This window comes from Phocoena sinus, chromosome 3 (genome assembly GCF_008692025.1).
Source record: "Phocoena sinus isolate mPhoSin1 chromosome 3, mPhoSin1.pri, whole genome shotgun sequence".
NCBI lineage: Eukaryota > Metazoa > Chordata > Mammalia > Artiodactyla > Phocoenidae > Phocoena > Phocoena sinus.
In genome coordinates this window covers 108,565,831-108,585,354 of record NC_045765.1, presented here as the reverse complement: position 1 = coordinate 108,585,354, position 19,524 = coordinate 108,565,831, and the positions used below count along the sequence as shown (strand labels likewise).

Below are 19,524 nucleotides of genomic sequence, written 5' to 3'. Positions count from 1 at the left end.
TAACGTAAAATTAGTATTAAAGTTTTTGTCTTTGTAACTATGTACACAGAATCGGAGTAGAAAGTTTATTTTTTAATACTTTCAAAGAAATTCCACTTAGTTTTCTAACTTTTAAAAGATCAACCTATTGAACTCTAGATAAACAGTCGTAATAATGGCTTTATGCATTTATTCTAAAGAAGAGCTTCAGAAATAAAATCTGGATATAGTAACGTAGTCAAGGGAATACTTACACTCTCACTCTGAAAAGGATTTAAGAAATTTCCCCCCATTTCGCCATCATCCCTAGGAGTGCCCGGCTGATTACTCAGGCTCATATTATTGGGAGAATTCTGTAAACAAGATTTAGAAAACAAAGCAGTTTGAAGATTTTAATTTCCCTTTTACATGGTACTGTTTCAAACATGGAATCTATACCATCATCTCTAAGGACAAAGCAGACTTATAATTCCAATCTCAGACTTCTACCATGGATTCTGTTCATTTTTTGTACCTTGACAAGTACTAATGCTTTCCCAAATGAAAATTAAAAAACAGAAAACCCAAAATAATTCACTGTAACTCTTTGTCTTAGTCTCAGAATCATTTATTCCATTTCCCACTCTCAGTTCATAGAGTTCCTAGACTTCTGGAGAGTTTAAGAAACATTCCCAGGAGGGGCATGATGAAGTGTGCATTCTACCCACTGATCAGGTGGGATGGAACAATAACTTCCCTGGGTGATTTTACTAATCAAACTCGAAAGGTCACTGTTTTGATAAATACTTCCCTTTAATTCTACATGTGGTTTACATAGTAACACGACTTTAAACCATTATTTTTATATGAACCATAAGGAAAAAAGGAAAATGGTTAACGATAGTTAAGAACAAGAGAAATAAATACCTCAGGACTTGAGAATTCAGTATGTACTTGTACAGGAAAAGGAGGCTCAGAGGTGGAGTGATTTAGAACCCTTTCCTATCATTTGTTTGAGCAGATTTATTTGAAACTTTTAAGATAAAATGGCTGATATTAGCAATCTAATCAAACATAAAGTTAACAGTATACTGCTTTATATTCTATTTAAGTTCGCTAGTCTTGTTTTTGCTGTGCGATTTTAGCCACGTGAGGTCATCTGATACTCCACGTCGACAGGGAATACAGAACGGCATTGGCGTATAAAGCATGCTCACACAGGATTGCAACTGTGACTAAGGGATTCTTGTAAAAATAAACTTCAAGGTTAAAAACTTGTTATTTCAAACGTAAGCCAGGTTTTAGAGTTTTTTCCTGAGCTGTTGCCATTTTATATTTTGTTTTTGAATAAGTTTTTAGATTTTTTTAAACAAAATTGCTCTAAGGATTTTGACTTAACTAAAACCAAGTTAGGCAATAAAAACGAAAATGTCATGAATGGGTTATCCCCAGAAGAATATGTTTTTTTAAAAAATATGGTTAAACTGTAAAGCAGAGACAGGTAGATGAGCTGGTAGAAATAGAGCTTGTATCTTGTCCTGCTGTGCACCCCACAGGGAGGATCTGAGAACAGGGATCCTCTGAAGTCTGTAGGAGCTCCATTTGCCAGTGAACCCCAAGGGCTGGGGAACCACAGCTTAATGGAATCAAGAGGATTCTATTTTTTTTTTTTTGGAAAAATTTTTTTTCTCTGGAAATGTTAGTTTCCCAAGTAACTGGACTTTGAAATGAACATGGATAACCTGATTTCCTGAAAAAAAAATTAAGTAAAATTGAAATGCAATTAACTAAGCTATAGGTAACTAAGCTGCAACTCATGAATAAGGTTATTCATCAACTGTGTCTTGAAAGCAGGAATGATAATGCTTACTTAGCTCAAAAAAGGGCAAATTTATAAAAACACTATAAGATTTACCCAAAATCTATAAGTCTTTGGTGAAGGCAGATTTGTCATTTCATACATAATGGAGAAACTGGCAATCTTGGAATAAAAAATAATCTAACATACCTATACAGGGGTATTTGCGCACGTATTTAGAAGCTGCATACTTTTACATATTCAAACAGATATATGAAACGAGCCCTGTCCATCCTTGCATAATATTCACACTCCTAGCCTTAAGTACATGAGGTGCCCTGAGAGAAGCAGCATATCTCTGACTAAACTGGGGTGCTCGCAGACTCTGCTGCACTTTTGCCATGTATCATTGCTTTTTTAATTTTTAAAAAAAAGTTTTTATTGGAGTATAGTTGATTTACAGTGTTGTGTTAGTTTCAGGTGTATAGCAAAGTGTATCAGTTATACATGTACATATATCTACTCTTTTTTAGATTCTTTTCCCATATGGGCCATTATAGAGTATTGAGTAGAGTTCCCTGTGTGATACAGTAGGTCCTTATTAGTTGTCTCTTTTATATATAGTAGTGTGTATATGTCAATCCCAATCTCCCAATGTATCCCCTGCTCCTTACCACAGGTAACTATAAGTTTGTTTTCCACATCTGTAACTCTATTTTTGTTTTGTAGATAAGTTCATTTGTATCCTTTTTTTAAACTCCACATCGAAGTGATATCATTTCTTGATTTGCAATTCTGAAAGTTTGGCTACCTTCAAATTGATTCCTGACTCAAAGTGTTGATTTAAAAATATCTGAAGTTGGGCTTCCCTGGTGGCGCAGTGGTTGAGAGTCCGCCTGCCGAGGCAGGGGGCACGGGTTCATGCCCCGGTCCGGGAAGATCCCACGTGCTGCGGAGCAGCTGGGCCCGTGAGCCATGGCTGCTGAGCCTGCGCGTCCGGAGCCTGTGCTCCGCAACGGGAGAGGCCACAACAGTGAGAGGCCCTCATACCGCAAAAAAAAAAAAAAAAAAAAAAAAAAAATCTGAAGTTTAAAAGTAACATTACAGTAATATTTAAATACATATAAAACACTTCATGGTGTTTCTGTTTTCCATGCTATCTTTTCATAGCATGGTGGCTCAGCATTAAACGTTTTTAGGGGGCAGTGGTGGTGGTGTATATGAGAACATTGAGAGGCAGATTAAAAGGACACATTCAACACACAAAACTGAGCTAGTATCAGATCTCTGAAACCTCTTCCTATCTAGCTCACTGGGTATATTTGAAAATCATGAAATGATAGAACATCTTTAAAAAATCTGAGGTAATCTCTGCAAAACGTTGTGAAAACAACAAAAGTTGCTCAATGAGGAGTCTTAAGGAAATTGTGCTGTCCATGGTCCCTGGGTGACATGATGAAGATATAGCTAAAGATATACTCAGTATTGGTATCTAAGGAACAGCTAAGACAATGGTTCCAAGCACCAACCCAGAGGAGGTTATGATGGTGGGTGGCAATGAACTGTGTGTATGCTGCATTTAACTGTAGCTATGTTTGTGTGCAGTGTCTCCAGTAGATTTCATCAACAAGGCAAGAATATAATGCACAAAAAGGGCGTAGGTTGGTCAAACAACTTCTTAAAATGGAGTAAGAAATTTAAAAAATGTAATACTGATGCTTGACAAAATACAGGTTTAACTGGAGAATTAGGAAGATGCAGCTAGAGACCCAAGAGCAAGTTTGAACACAATTGCTAAGCAGAAGTGGTTAAGATCATCTTCTGATTCACAAACAAGAATGACTAGAAAAAGAATAGGATGAAAAGGAATGAGCCCAGGAAATAAGAGAAAAGGGAGAAGAGAGCTTCTTGAGATGGCCGGACATGTGGTGGAAAAGGAAGAGGTGGGGAAAACGAAGTTAGTGACAACTTGCCTAGCTTGGAGTAAAAGGCTGAAAAATTCAGCTGTGAGTCGAAAGACATAGGGAAAAAATAATTGGGAGGGGGGTTTATAATACGTTTGATGCTGCTGATTAGAGATAAAGTGACAGACAAGTGGAGATGGGACAGACAATAGTGGTACCATCACCCAGACAGCCTGGTTAGAGCCTGGAGCCAAGGAATGAGGAGTGGGGGCAGGGCAGAAATGAGATGCTTAGGAGCCCATTTGAAGGTGGATGCAGCCAGTCATTTCCAGTACATTGTTAAGTGGCAAGTTTATTACTTGGGCATAATTCTTTTTTATTTATTTATCTTTATTTTTACTTATTTATTTTGGCTGCCACGCGCGGCATGCAGGAGGATCTTATTTCCCTGACTAGGGATCGAACCCATACCCCTTGCAGTAGAAGCGCAGAGTCTTAACCACTGGACCGCCGGGGAATTCCCTTGGGCATAATTCTTCTGTCAGTTGAAACGTACTTGAACTTTCCTTTGTAAAGTTTTTCCCTATTGTATTTGTTTGGTCTCCTTAGTTATACTGAGCTTCTTGAGGGCAGAGACCATATCTTGTTTGTCTTTGGAATTGCATAGCCCAGAATAATGCCTTGGCACATTAATGTTTACTGAATGAAGGAATTCCTGCCGAAGTACAAACCATTTGAGGGCAAAGATTATGTTTGTGTTTAAAGAAGTCTTTTGTATTTCCCCATAGTGCACAAGGCAATACTCAATACATAAAAGTACACAATGGGTGGTCAATTAATGCTTAAAGAATAAATAGTAATCACTAGGCAAGAGAATGTTAGCAGCAGCAGGCACAGTGTGGTGGAAAAACTTGCTTCTGGGTATAGGAATGGGAAAATAAGCATAGAAGGAATAGCAATGGATCTGATATGAGGGCAGATTAGAAGATGGTATTATGGCCCTTAAAAATTTTTTAAGTGCTTTATAAATTACAAAGTACGTTCTCGTATAGAATTTCATTTACATCTATGTAGTGTACAAGGTTATGTCAGTGGAAACTTTACCAAGGCGGCCTTAAGCAATCTGGATGTTCCCGCCTTTGTGTAATGAAGAATTATCTTTAGACATTAGAATATGTTTCTCAAATATAACTTCAGACATTTTACTGTGACCACAAAGCACAATTCAGCCAACATCAATTGTTAGATACTTAAGACAGCCAATACAATCACGGTTATCTGGTTTGTAAAGGTGCTTCCCAGAAAGAAGGCTCTAACAGTATTATACAATTAATCTTATTTTGAAAACAAGGTTTTTGAAGGCTTACCTAATACTATTTCTCACAGAGGTAAGATGGTGCCGTTTGTATATATCTATTTTTAGAAAAGAAAAAGATCTTCCTGATTGTTTCTAAACACAGACATCCAAAGTGCATGATGAAGTTCCCAGGCCAAGCAGCCAAGCGATGCAGATACAATGTCAGAATGACAATTAAACGCTCTCTTTTTTTCTTTTAGCTTGAAGTCTTAATTTATAAGTTTCTATAGCTCAACTTCATTTTATTTTTCTTGGCATCAGGAATTTTACTTTATTGTACATGAATATAAATTCAAAGTAGAATTAAAAATGAAGTCATCCTTTAATGAATTTCTGTATTTATTGATATAAAGAAGACTTCTGAGAGAGTCATTCTAGTGGTAGTTAATAATTAGTTCTTATCAGCCATTCTAAATATACATTTGACCCACAGAGAAGTATTTTAAAATTCATCATGACCTAAAAAGTATTTAGGTATTCTTCAAAAAATATACAGCATCTTACCAAAGGATTAATTTTAGAAACTCAGACGACTGACAGAGGAAAAACAGAGACATGTGCTATTGGAAGGGTCACTTTCCTACTTCTATTAATATAATTTTCCTCTAATTACTTTATTACTCTATTCTGTGGAACTATAATAATGATTGAGGACATCAGCATTGCCTGATAAGAGTTTGGAATACAAATGAGATGTATAAATGCAATGCCCTTACAACATATAATAACCACTTTTTCAGATTTACCTCTTTTCGTGTTGCTCTAGATTTCTTTACATTTTCAAAAGATTAAAGTATGTCAGTTTGCTTTACAAATGCGTAACATCATAATGTGATTAAACTGATTATTATTTGCTTGGATATCAATTAATCATGTATATCACATCCTGTAAATGAATCCTAGCATGCTTTGAAATATTCTTAAAAGACTAATTTTACCCTTTCCCACAGATTATATGCATTAATATTTTAAACTTCTACTTAATTATATTTGGCCTTCTACTTTCAAACTCTTTAAGAACAAAATTCATAATGTTATTCTCAAACTTAATAAGAGTTCTGTGTAGAATAAAACACAGATAAAAAACAACACAATACATAATACTCACCTTGGAAATACTGTCCATATCTCCTGAGCCTAAAACAAAATATGGAAAGAAAGCCTTTATTAGGTAATGATTCTATCTGTAAATTAAATACTCCTTTAAAATAAACTAATGTAGTAATGCAGTACACTGTATGTATTTTGCAGTGTATATCTCCTGGACTTTTGAATCTCAAAAAATTACTTTTCTCTTATACTGTGTGGTAAGTAAGTATCATCTGATGACAAATGCAAGTAAGAGTTGTACCTTTCCTTCCCAATCATCTACTTTTTTTGGTAATGCCAGAATAAAAAACTATTGCTATCATAAATTCCTAAAAGTGAAACAGTAGACATATATATCCTACTCAATTCAAAATTTTAAAATGTGTACACTAATACACATGTGTATATATATATTTATAAATATGTAAATAGAGAGCAAGAGAGAGAGAGAGAGATCTCTATTTTCTGAAATGATGCTTCTGTACATCTGATAAAGTACAAAACAGGCATTTGCAGCAGTACCTGACAAGATTCTGAACCATGTTTTACTATAATAACCAAAATCAAAGCATAATATTTTTAAGAAAATTTTGGCAGCAACAAATATTCGTGGCAGTCCATCAAAAGTAAAAATGTCTTCAAAATGTAACACTGTGGGTTTATTTTAATTCTTAGGAGAAATGGACAATCAATACTAATTTCTTAAGAAATGGAATCATAACTTAGGTAACAAAGAAAAATAATCAGATCCTCGCCACAATTTTAGCTTTATTTTTAACTATTTAAATAATTTTCCTGGCATAAAAATATTATAATATTTTAATAGTACAGCATTCAACAGACAGTCACAAATAAAGTAAAGGCTTATTAGCATTAGTTTATAAATAGGCATAATGGTAAATACTGAATGTATATATGCAATTATGTATCTATAAATATATGCAACAATATTCATTATAGATGACAAGTATATGTGAAACTATTTTGCAAATTCTGTTCTAGTGAGTAATATAACTAAGAATCTTCTCACTATGACCAAATGCCATCTTTTTGTGAATGATTTTACAAATTAAAAGATTGGAAAATAAATTATTTTGCAATAAATTAGAAAGTAAAATTCTAGAATGGTGCTATCCCCAGTAGAACTTTGTGTGATGCTGGAAATGTTTCCTTGTGCTGTCTTTTACAATAGCCATTAGCTCATGTGACTATATGCACTTGATATGTGGCAGTGCAACTGAAGAAGTGAATTTTACATTTAATTTGATTTAGAATTAAGTAGCCACACATGACTAGTAACTACCATAACTGGACAGTGCAAATTAACATTTTGAAAATGAGGCAAAACAAGCATGGATCCTTAAAAGCACAAAAGTCTATTAAAAAAAAGTCTATCAAAGTGTTGTAAATAATTTCTTGATTATTGAAGTTACATAGCTTTTCGAAGTATCAGAGGATGGCATTTCCTGACCTAGGGTGGGGTTGTGAAATCCGTGTATAACCTGAGTTACTCATGGCATAGTTTCTCCAACTTAAGTAAAAGATGGTTCTTTTTCAAAGAAAAAAATTATCACAAACCTCCAACCCCACTGTCAACTTTTAAAATAGTTTATGATATATGATGATGATAAACATACAAACATAAAATAAATGTCTTTTTTCCCTTGTTTTGGTTTTGCCTTCGGCCTGCCTACATATACAGTATGCTGTGTGACCAGGTCAATTTTGTACCACTTGTCTCTGTTTCTCACTTTTGTGAAACTTTTTGTTCACCTTGCAGATATTTGGCTTCATTTGGTAAGAAGACATCATTTATGAAGTATGTTTACAACCATTATTTGCACTACTTGAAATCAGCTTTATCACGAACACAGACAATGTGGGCAGTGTTCTCTCTTAAGAGAATCATTCAGATTATCCAGAATATGATTACCAATTTTACTTTTTAAAAAGACACAAACATTAAAATGCAAAAACAAAATCCAGAAATTCTTGGAGAGGACTGAAGTTCCTCTGAGACTGTGTCTACAGACCTCTGGAGACAAAGGAACCCGCTGTGAGGATACCATGGTCCTCTAGGTGCCCAAAGCAGCAGTGTCTCCTTTCATCATAAACACTCAGATTTTGATAAGTTAAAGTAAATACCTGTGAATATGAGCTAGGTTAGAACAATTCTCACATATCTGATTTTCCAAATAACCTCTAGCCATCATAGCGAATATCCTATGGATTAAACTATCAGTTGTAGATAAAAGCTGAAGCATTTCAAAATGAGTTCCTATAAAAAGAACTTTGCAAGTCATGATATTCACTATGTAGAATTAAGGTTTTGTTCTGAATTCATTTCTGAACATCAGATTTAATATCCTTACCTAAAGAGCCATTCATGTGATGTGACTCCATTCCTCCTAATCCACCCATGGGACCATCTGACCCAGGGCCCATTGGAAACTATTTAAAAAATGGAGAAAATGACTGTGATCACATTGAAAACAATTGTTCATCTCAATGTCACAATACCTATCTTTAACTCTGTAAGACACTTCTATAACTTATTTTCATTTCCAAATTATGGAGATTATTTTCCTAGATTTTTTTCCAGCTTTCTAGATTCTCTAACTGGACTGCTACTTCCCTCATTCCATCTTCTCTATGTTCTAGATCTTCAGGCTAATCCTCATTCATATCCAAATTTTTCTTCAGATATCCTTAACCAGAAAGCACATATATTCCAGTGCAAATGAGAAGATAAGTATTCTATGCTATTGACAAATTCTGCTATTATAAACCAGAGGTAATTCTTAAGAAGCTGCTAAAGGTATTGGCTTATTAATAAGAATAACTGAACATTATATGCCAACATTAAGATTTTTCTTAGCAGACAATCTATCTTTGTTCAAATGGACATGATAAATAATTTCATCTTGCAGGTTAAATACATTTAGCTCCTTGGGGATAGCTGAATATAGCTAAGTCTTCTTGGCAGTCTCAACTATGTCAGTTCAGTCACAATTAGGCATTCAATAGCAGTTATATTTAACATTTTTTAAAGTAGTGATATTTCATTTTCAAATGAAACCTTACATTAGAAGCCTAGTACAACACAGATGTAAACAGATGTGCTGTGGTAGAGTTGGTGGTGGAGAGCCCATTACCTGCCCGCTTAGTCTCTCCCTCAACTCTCCAGAATACTTCTAAGGAAACTCAGACCTTAGTTTGAAGACAGGCTATCTATAATTACCTTATGTTTACAGTTAAGATAGATTACTGAAAACACTTGTTCTTAAAACTTCCCATGCCCAAATCATTTCTTCCATGTTGTATGGTGCAGAATACTAAATGTGTTGCGTGTATGTATGTGTATAGATGGGACTGTGGTGGTTACTAATCATGTAGGCTTCGGGGGAAGATTGCCCTGAGTGGATACCCTGTATACCACCGACTCTGTGTGGAAAGAAGATAGCTTTCCTTCACCGTGCTCACACAAACCACATGCTTATACATTTTCACAGGATAATGCCAATTCTGTTGTCGAAAATTCTGTTGCTTAAAACACATGGATGGATTGTGTTTTTTAGATCTGGGCTGAGAAACTGGTGCCGGTGAGGCCAAAGCCTGTGAACCTCCTTGGTTTGGTCCTTTTATGCGGCCTCCACTGCGCTTTAAACAACACTAAGACTGTAGGTATTATACTTGAAGCACATAATACTGCAGTCCTAGCCCTCAGCAGGCATTTGCTTTGACTACCTCTGGCTGAAATGAATGACATTTGGAAGAGTGACATATTCAGCTTCTGCTTCTCTTGAATCTCTTATCTTTGTAACAAGTAAGAGAACCAGAATGGAACACACTTGGATGATATCAGTTTAGCTGTCTGCAGAAATGTCTTCAGTACCATATGCTCTTGGTTTCCTCCCTTATTCCCTCCCTTTCAAATATCAAGTTTTAAGATCTGAAATTGCAGTATGAAGAGCTTTTCCACATTTGTGCTGCATTTCTGAAATGAACATTGTTCATGATCATATTCAGTGTTCTTTAAAATCTCTGTGAAAACACCTTTTAGACATTACTGACAGAAAATTCTTTTTCCTGAAAAAGAATTTATTTGATTATACAAAGGGAATACTGGTAACTGAAGGCAGTGCTGCTTAGCAGAAATAATATGTAAGGTTCAAATGTGAACCACGTAAATAAATTTAGATTTATTAGCAGCCATGTTTAAAAAGTAAAATGAAACAGGTGGTTAATTTTAATAATTTTACTTATATAATCAAAATTATCAATCAAAATAGTCAGCATAAAATTTTAGTGAGCTATTTTATATATTTTTTCATATTAAGTCCTCAAAATCCAGGGTGTGTTTCATACCTGCAGCACATCTCAGTCTGGACTAGCCATATTTCAAGTACCATAACATACTGGACAATTTAAAGTTTCCCTTTGCTAGGAAGCTCAATTATAAGATTTCATCCCCAGTTTTTGGTATAGTTTTGGAAATTCTTTATATGTGTTTTGATTTTTCTTTAATTTGAGCTACCTTTTATTCATATATATATATATCTATGTATTAACTGTATTTTCTTATATTTTTTGTTAATATGTAGTCTTATAGATATCATTTTTCTGTATGCGTTCATGGAAAAATCATGACCTATGCTTTATTAAGTACACTCAAATTCTTTCTGTAGAACTGCTTCAGTTCTATATTTAAACTCCAGATTTCAAAAATTTAAGAAAAACAGGCATATTCAACTTCCTAATTTAGTTTCAAGTTTATCAGGAATAAAAAAACAACCACCTGAAGAAATTAGTGATGTGTAAAATGAGGTGAACATATGATTACACATTAACTGTCACCTTCAAATAGTCAATATTAATTATTAGGTATTTGAGATAAAATAAGGCCACATATCAACATTTTATAATTAAGTTCTGTTTTACATTTCCATTATATTGATATGAAATCTCTTGTTATGTATGTTATATATTATGTTTTTTTCCAACCCAGAACACAGAACTTGATTTTTTGATATCCAGTAAGATCCTGGATAATAAAATATAAAGCTTAAACAGTATCAAGGAAAAGGATGTACTTAGAGCTTGAGTCTTCAAATACATTCCAAAAATTTTTTAAAATGCATAGTTACATTAGGCCTGTTAGGTCCAGGAGGTACTGCATTCATTAAAGTATACATGTTGTCTCCAGAGTTGGTTGAGTCTGAAACAAAATATTACTGAATTAATATCTTTCATTATAATCTACGCCCAAGTCATCACAAAGTAATAATCAAAGATGATCTGGACGCTTATGCATATTTATAGCTACAGCACTCGAAATAGTCATTACTAATGTTCAGAAACAAATATCTGTAAGTCATTTTATGACCCAAAAATTATCATTCTGAGGTTGTAAATTAGGAATATCTACCTAATACATTAGGAATAATCACTTGAATAATTCAGATCAAAAGGAATATTACTTTAAAAGTCTAAAGAGTTACCGTAAATTTTTTCTTCTTTAAAAAACATGATCTCTTTTGATTTCTCTAAGCAATTTATATGTATACATATAACAGAAATCTCTTAAAATTCAGATTTAGTAGCTTTTAACTTATTATTTCCTTAGGCTTCTTATAGACCCATTTAAAAAAGTTTATTTAGCTAATAATTAATAAAAGCTGGTGGAATATCCTGGCTTAGTTCCCACAGAAAGATATTAGAATGAGACTATACAACTGGAATGAAAATTCTCTTGCTTGAAGTAAAAGCCAGCTTCCACTAGTACAACTTTTGATAAAAATCTTTTCATTCATTTTATTTTTGATTCATTATAATAAAAATAACTGTAGTGTATATCCACATAAATATATGTAACATTTTACATTTCATGTCTATTAGCTAGTCCTAATTAAGTCTCTGAGTATATGTGTTTATAATGTATAGCCTAGAGTGAAAGGCTTAATCTTTTATATTTAGGAACTATCAATTATGAAATGTTTTTCTATTTTTCCACAATTATATAGTTCTCTTAAATATAATGTTGCAGGCCTCTATTTTGAAAAAGATGTTTTTCAAATGTTTTGTACTGATTCAAGGCAGAAGACAAAACTTATTTGCTTTCTCATGGCAATAACCATAGAGTGAGAAATGGCTGATTACTTTTCCTCTTGTTTTGTGATTATTAGACGTTAATTTATTATTTTAGAGTAGGTTAGATGCCATTTATACTTTGTTTGTAAACAGTGATCCATAAACCTAAATATTATTTTTTATTTCTAGATTAATACATCATATTGTTGAGAAAGTTGAAATGCCCACCTCTGGTTGACCTGTTTGTTTATACTAAGTAAGCTCCTAATCTACTTTTGTGGCCTTAACTATTTTTACATCCTTATGTACACTATACTCCTGTCAACCCAGGCTACTTGTTCTTTCTTGCATATGATCATCCTTTTCCATCACCTTATTTTTGTTCTTTCTTCCTCTGAGCATCTTCTCTACACAGTCTCTGCTTACTGAAATTATACTCTCACTATTCAAGGCCCGTTGCCAATGCTACCTCTTCCATGAAGTTTTCCCCTGATACTTAAAAGTATGTGAGTGCTCCTCTACCGCTGAATTCTGCTTTGCATTATAGTTAATATTTTGTCTTATTTTTCCCTCCTGCTTCAAACTAGGCTATAATTTCTTTGAGAGGAGGAAAGGGACCATATCTTACTCATGTTGTGTACTATAAGTAATAAATATCTACTAACTTAGATTCAATTCATGGCATAAACTCTATCCCATAAAAATGTATCTTTCAGAAAAGCTGGAATTGTTTTTTAAACATAGGAAACCTTCAAATGGTTTTTCACCTTTATTAGCCTTACTAATTTTTTTTTTTTTTTTTTTTTTTTTTTTGCAGTACGTGGGCCTCTCACTGTTGTGGCCTCTCCCGTTGCGGAGCACAGGCTCCGGACGCGCAGGCTCAGCGGCCACGGCTCACGGGCCCAGCCACTCCGCGGCATGTGGGATCTTCCCGGACCGGGGCACGAACCCGTGTCCCCTGTATCGGCAGGCGGACTCTCAACCACTGCGCCACCAGGGAAGCCCAGCCTTACTAATTTTACTTACTGATTTTAGCAATTAATTTGAAAGGAAAATGGGCTGTATATTTAAAAATATGCAGAAAGAAAACTTTATTGCTTTTAAGACCAATCAAATATAATTGCATCTGAAAATGAAGAAACATTGAGTGAATAAGGTTGGTGTTTTTTAGAAAATGTCTGATTTATTTTTATATACAAAAAAAACTTTACAATAGATATTCTGGCACCTATTTTTTGGAGAGTGGGGGATATCGGCTTCATATTAGAGGACTGACTGTGATAAAGGATGAGTACATAAAAGAATAGGCAGAAAAGCTAGCAAGATATACTGGTGGCAATTTCTGGCTTGAAAGGAAGAAGTGATCAGATTACTTATCACCTGAAAAGCTTAGTGTTACTCCAAAAACTTTCTTTGAGTATGTAGTGAAGTATTTATTTAATCACATGCTACCTTCATAAATTAAACCTTAACTTCACCAAAAGGACCGCAAATGTGGGCAAGATGTTCAATTCATATACTTTTATCTTCGCTGAATTTTGTTTCACTTCACTGAAGATGTTCTGAGGACAGAGATCCATGAAATATTTATGATCTATTCCAAAGAGTTAGTGAGGCAAAATAAAATTTTGAATTAATCATCAAATTTATGCTTTTTCTAAATTAAAGATTCAAAACTTAAAAATATTGATTGGTATGATTAATGATATTTAATTTCAAACTTCTGTGTATCTTAGATTTCAACAAATTCGTAAGAACATACGAATTTAACAGTGCAACATAATAAAAAATTTTTTCTAATTATAAAAATTTCCCATATATTTCATTACCCAGAAGTTAAAACTGACAAAGTCTTAGTCTATTTCTTTGTTATCTACTTTTTAGATTTCAGGGTAATATATTTTAGTTTTTTTGGCCACGCCGTGCGGCTTCCGGGATCTCAGTTCCCAAACCAGGGATCAAACCCATGCTCTCTACAGTGGAAGCATGGAGTCTTAACCACTGGACCATCAGGGAAGTCCCAGATTTCAGGGTAATATATTTTAAAATAACACTGTGATCATATTGTATTAAATCATGAACATTTATTTCTCTGTGTCATTAAAATTTCTTTGATAATAATTTTAATGGCTACATTTTAGTCCATAAAACATTAATTTAAAAATATCACTAAAATTGGATTAGGCATGAAGGTTGTTTCTATTATTTTGCTATTGGCTATAACAAATGAGCATCATTCTACATGATTCTTGGATTGTACCTCCAATCATTTATAGTAGTAGGATTATAGTGTCAAGTGGTATGAGCTTTTTCACGGCTCTTGCTACATGCTGCCAGGAGCTTTCTAGGAGGGCTGTGCTATCATCAGAGGCCTCAAGACACATTTAATAGTTTGTATTAAAGTGTCAAAGGCAAGAGATATTTAAAATAACTACATGATTCCAGGAATATTAAAGTATTTTGGTTTAAAAGGTTAGAAAACTTTCCCCACTACATAGTGGGTTAGCTAACTATTAAATACCTATAGACGTGTAGGATAAATGATATTGTAAGCACGTCCACATCTATCTAAGATGCTAGATATGGTGGGTCTGATTTGCTGTATTAAACCTAATGGATCCATGTATTTCAAGTGTTACTTATGCAGAATTTTTCTTAAGTTGTGAGGTTTGGATCTTTTCCACAGTCTCAAGCAAACTTTTAGTCAGATAAATTATTGGGCAATTCATACAGATCAACACAGTTTTCATTCTGATTAAATCTATTACGTACACAACAGGAGTTTTCTAAATGCTTAAAGTAACTGGACAATAGTTACTTAAGAACACTATTTCTTCCTACTTGCTACCTCTACTCAATTTGTGAAACCACCAATGACGTAAAGAATACTACTAACTTTCTTTCATAACAATTTCTGTATTTTGTGATTTTACTCTAAGAATCAAATGCCCACGTGGCTAGTTCGATTACAATACCTGCTGGACTAGGCATGATGGGTGTTCCTGGTGGCCCTCCACCTCCTGGAGGACCCTAAATAATTACACAAAATTTCAGTAAAAATAAGGCATGGCATTAAACAATATAAGGAAAAACAGAAGTTAGACTTTATAATAATCCAGTTTGAAAACAGCAGAGGAAATACATTTTCTCCATAATTTATTTTCTTTGAATGCACAATCATTTCAATGTTATGCAAAATATAATTTAGCTTAAATATGCTGAGATTGTTTTGACAAGTTTCCAAAAACAATGAGCCTGTAACGCTGATTTATGATTCATGGCTTAATGACATCAGGTATAAGGAGGTTAAGGAGAAACCATTTAATAAGGCCTTTACAAATCCCATACAATAGAAATCATTCATGTGTATCTGTGATTTAGCTTACTGTAATTTTCTTACATTTTGTATCACTGGTTTTTATAGGCAACTGAAAATCAAAAGATATTCATATGTTTAAAAAAATACATTGATGCTGTTTCTTCTGCCAGCATCAACTGCAACACTTCTGATGCACTGTTCCTTCAGCTATCACATCAACTAGAAATGAGAGGTAATGCTGACTGATGAGAGGGTTTCTAAGGCTGTAGGTACACAATCAGTTTGAAATGGATGTTAGGTGACTCAAATTAATTCAGTTATTTCATGCAACCAAAATGAATAATTCAGGCAATGAGTTTTAGAATGTTCAGACTTACAGTAGTCAAATTAACTATTAAGTGGCTAAATTTTTGCTTCATTTGGAGTGCACAGACATAGCCCACTAATTATTTCAAATAATATATGTATTGCTATTTATTAAACAGCTTAAATTTACTTTCAATTAAGTCTATAATTTCAGAAAACTATATATATCAAGCCTATTTTTAATTGACTTTAAGAAAAAATAGGTTTTACTCAAACTTTTGCCCTGTTGTAGCCTCTCCCGTTGCGGAGCACAGGCTCCGGACGCGCAGGCTCAGCGGCCGTGGCTCACGGGCCTAGCTGCTCTGCGGCATGTGGGATCTTCCCGGACTGGGGCACGAACCCGTGTCCCCTGCATTGGCAGGCGGACTCTCAACCACTGCACCACCAGGGAAGCCCTACTCAAACTTTTTTACTTTCATAGAGATTGTGCAAAAAGTTAGACTTGCTTAGCTTGTATAGCTTAAAGGAATACTGAGCACTAAGTTCACAGGTCCAAAACAGCGTGTGCTTTTCGCTATGGTCACAGAACACTGCTTCCATGGAGGGTAAAATGCGTGTTGATCTTCTTCCTAAGTACTCCTTTTTTCCTACTCTGGTTAACCACCACCTCTGAAAAGTTCTTTAGGAAAGATTCTTCTTTTTACCGTTTTACCCTTGCTACTCTGTTAGGCATTTCCCTCTAAATATTATAAACAAATTATCTTTTATGATGGCCTTGAGATACAGCAAGGATGTAATGTGATGATGGTCAAAAGGTCATTTGCAAGTTCAAGAGGTCATGTAAAACTTGCTAATTTGACAAATGTAAATAATTGGAAATTTTTAACATGTACTAAGTGATAAGAAGCAGAGTAAGTGGTCTCGGTTTCTAAGAATGAAAACTAGCCCTCCTTCCCCAAATTACTAGTCATTAATCTGCTATCTAATTCTCTTTGTGATTGGGAGAAAGTTTAATGTCTTCTTAGACTCTGTGTATAGCAAGTGGGGTGGGGAGGGAGTGTAGATTATTCTGAAGAACTGCAGATTCAAGCATATCATTGCATAACTGGGATGGCTTTCTTCATGATTGGACAGTGTATTGCAGTGGTTTACAGAAACATATGCTGAAGTAAAACACAGTACTCAGGGCAATTTTGGACAGATTGATAACTGTTTCACTAATGAACATCAACACTGAGGTTGGCAGACGAAACAACTCAATACAAATCAGATGTTCATTTCTTGGCCAACACACAGGGGCTCTTCTTAACATCTGGACAACTATTTCATTGCCCAAATAGAACATAACATCAATTCTTATGAGCAAACAAACCCAAATGTACTTACTACATAATTCCCAGGAGATGCTGAGGAGTATGGTATCTGGAACATGAACAGGACAAAAAATATACATATTTTGATTCATGTGGCAGTATGCAGACTGACCTAAAATGAATCTATTTTCTAACTTTTGTCAAGGTTTAAAATTTATCACAAAGGATAAAGGCATTTATATATGTCTGAGTGCTAGAAAACTGAATAAAATGCAGAATTATCTTGATTTACAAAAAAGAGAGGATTTTAGTCAAGAGAAATTTAGATAGAATTACAGCTTCAAGTTATATTGATTTCAGGGCAGTTGTACTCACTGCTTGATACAATGACACTTATTTTGTAATTAAAAAGATATATATTTGTGCAGATAAAAACCAGAAACCAGAATTTTTCAAATTAGTAGCCTTTACAGATGCAATTTCTAATTTATGTGCATTCTGGGATACATTATTTTTTTAAAGACAGGTTTCAGGCTACTATGTTCATGCAGTAGTCAATACTTGATATATAAACCTCATTTCCCCCCCCTTTCCCTTCTAATTAGCTTCTAGAAAACAATATAATGAATGCAAAAGATTTTGTTAATGTAAGTCTCCGAAGACTACTAATTTGTGGGGATCAGATATGGGTAACATATTCCCTCTTTCCCTTCAAATCAAGCTCCTAAACTAAGCTCTTTTCTAGAGATTAGAAGGTATTAATACGACATTGCTGTGATAATTTAAGAAATGAAAACTGGAAAACATATATTTAAAAATAACCCCTTAACTGTGGATATTAATAGAGAAGTTAAATCCAAATATTCTTTTTTCACACAAGCTCACTAGCTTACATCCTTCTGCACATCCAGAAGAGATATTTTTGCCTTATTCTGAAAAAAGCCAGTAAATTACTGTCTTCTTGGAGTAGGACAGCCAGGGCCAAAATAGGACCTTAAGAGTGGTGAAAAGATTATAATGCCTGTACCTAAATGTTCCCTCCACCCCAACTCCTTCCTGATAATTAAACATAAATAATATGAAATAATAAAGTAAGCAGAAAGAAATACAACAAAGTTATGGTTTTCCTTTGATTTTAATATTGAGTTATTTGAAAGCTCTCTCCTCATTGTTTGGTGTCCTTGCTTTGCCTTAAGCACAGACCACAGGTGTCTGAGCCTCTGGTTGGTCCACCTGTGGGGAACTCAGCACTGCAGGTGGCCGTTACCGGAGTGTCCAGTATCACTAGTGATAACTATCACTTCTATGAGTATGCGGATCCCTATGGCAGTAGACATTTACTCGACCTGGTGAATGAAGACAGCTTTGCTCTCTAGGGTCCTCTGCAGTTCATGATCTACTATCCATCCTCTGCTTATTATTTTAAACATGTGCACCTGCCCTCTCCAAATCACCAACTTATCTGTTGGCTCCAGCTTTCATCTCCTTACAGCTTTAGCACCTGGCTCATGTTCTTCTGCTTCTATTGCCTACCGTCGCCCTTAAGCAACTTCAAGATATGATCTAACCACTCTTTAGATCTTTGGAATTTACACTCACTGCCTTTCCTTTCCTTTCCAATATACCCCCCTTTTCCATTTCTGAGCATGAATACATCCTAAAAGGTTTTGCACAGAGGTCTAAACAACTTTCCTGACTGACATTTTTCTTGTTCCTCATGGCACTCACAAATAACATTCTATATTCCAATCAGAATCTTATCCCATCACAATTCCTCTTTAATTTTTTACTTACCCTCACTGTTTCTACCTCATAGTCTTTGTTGCCCTCATCAAGAGAAAGGAGGATTTGGGCTCCTACCCCTAGCACTTTATGGAACCTGCATTCTTGTAAATTACATCAGCATCTGCCAGCCTAGCCTGAGAAACAAAATATGACAATGTAGGTAGAAGTACTGTGTGGGCGTAGAAGACGTTATCTGAGCTGGGCAGCTAGGACTTAGAGAGGGTGGGGGTCCATTGGAAAGACAAAGAGAAGGATCAGCATTTGAAAAAGCAATGTGAAAGTACACAGTTTATTAGGGAAATGGTATATGTAATTTTACACAGTTGTTGCAGTGTGGGCTGTATAGGGGATTGTGGTAGATGATGAGGCTATATGGTCAGACTGAATTTATGCTGTTGGAAATAGGGAGTCACAGGCTTTAGAGAGACATGTTCAAATTTATGTTTTAGTAAGATAACTCTAGAGGCATTATGGAACATGAATACAATTTAGGAGACTATTGCAAAAAGTCTAGGCAAGAGATGGTAAAAAGTGTTCTAGGCAGGGCTGATTAAGATAAGTAGGAGTAAGAGAATTTGACAGACTTTTCACAGATGTACTCTGCA

At 34.7% G+C, this 19,524-nt stretch overlaps 1 protein-coding gene across 5 annotated transcripts in view; it reads right to left on the bottom strand.

Moving 5' to 3' along the window:
- SSBP2 (single stranded DNA binding protein 2) overlaps positions 1–19,524 on the bottom strand; it is a 301,417-nt gene that overhangs the window by 7,966 nt on the left and 273,927 nt on the right. For 2 of the 5 annotated variants that reach the window (XM_032627486.1, XM_032627487.1), the window contains 6 exons: positions 17,208–17,243; positions 15,172–15,226; positions 11,254–11,324; positions 8,479–8,557; positions 6,126–6,154; positions 234–332 (listed from right to left, as the gene is read on the bottom strand). In XM_032627486.1, coding sequence (XP_032483377.1) covers positions 234–332; positions 6,126–6,154; positions 8,479–8,557; positions 11,254–11,324; positions 15,172–15,226; positions 17,208–17,243 — 369 coding nt within the window. Of the gene's footprint in view, positions 1–233; positions 333–5,027; positions 5,074–6,125; positions 6,155–8,478; positions 8,558–11,253; positions 11,325–15,171; positions 15,227–17,207; positions 17,244–19,524 lie in introns of all 5 variants that reach the window. The other 3 variants (XM_032627488.1, XM_032627489.1, XR_004349289.1) reach the window with 2 other exon arrangements.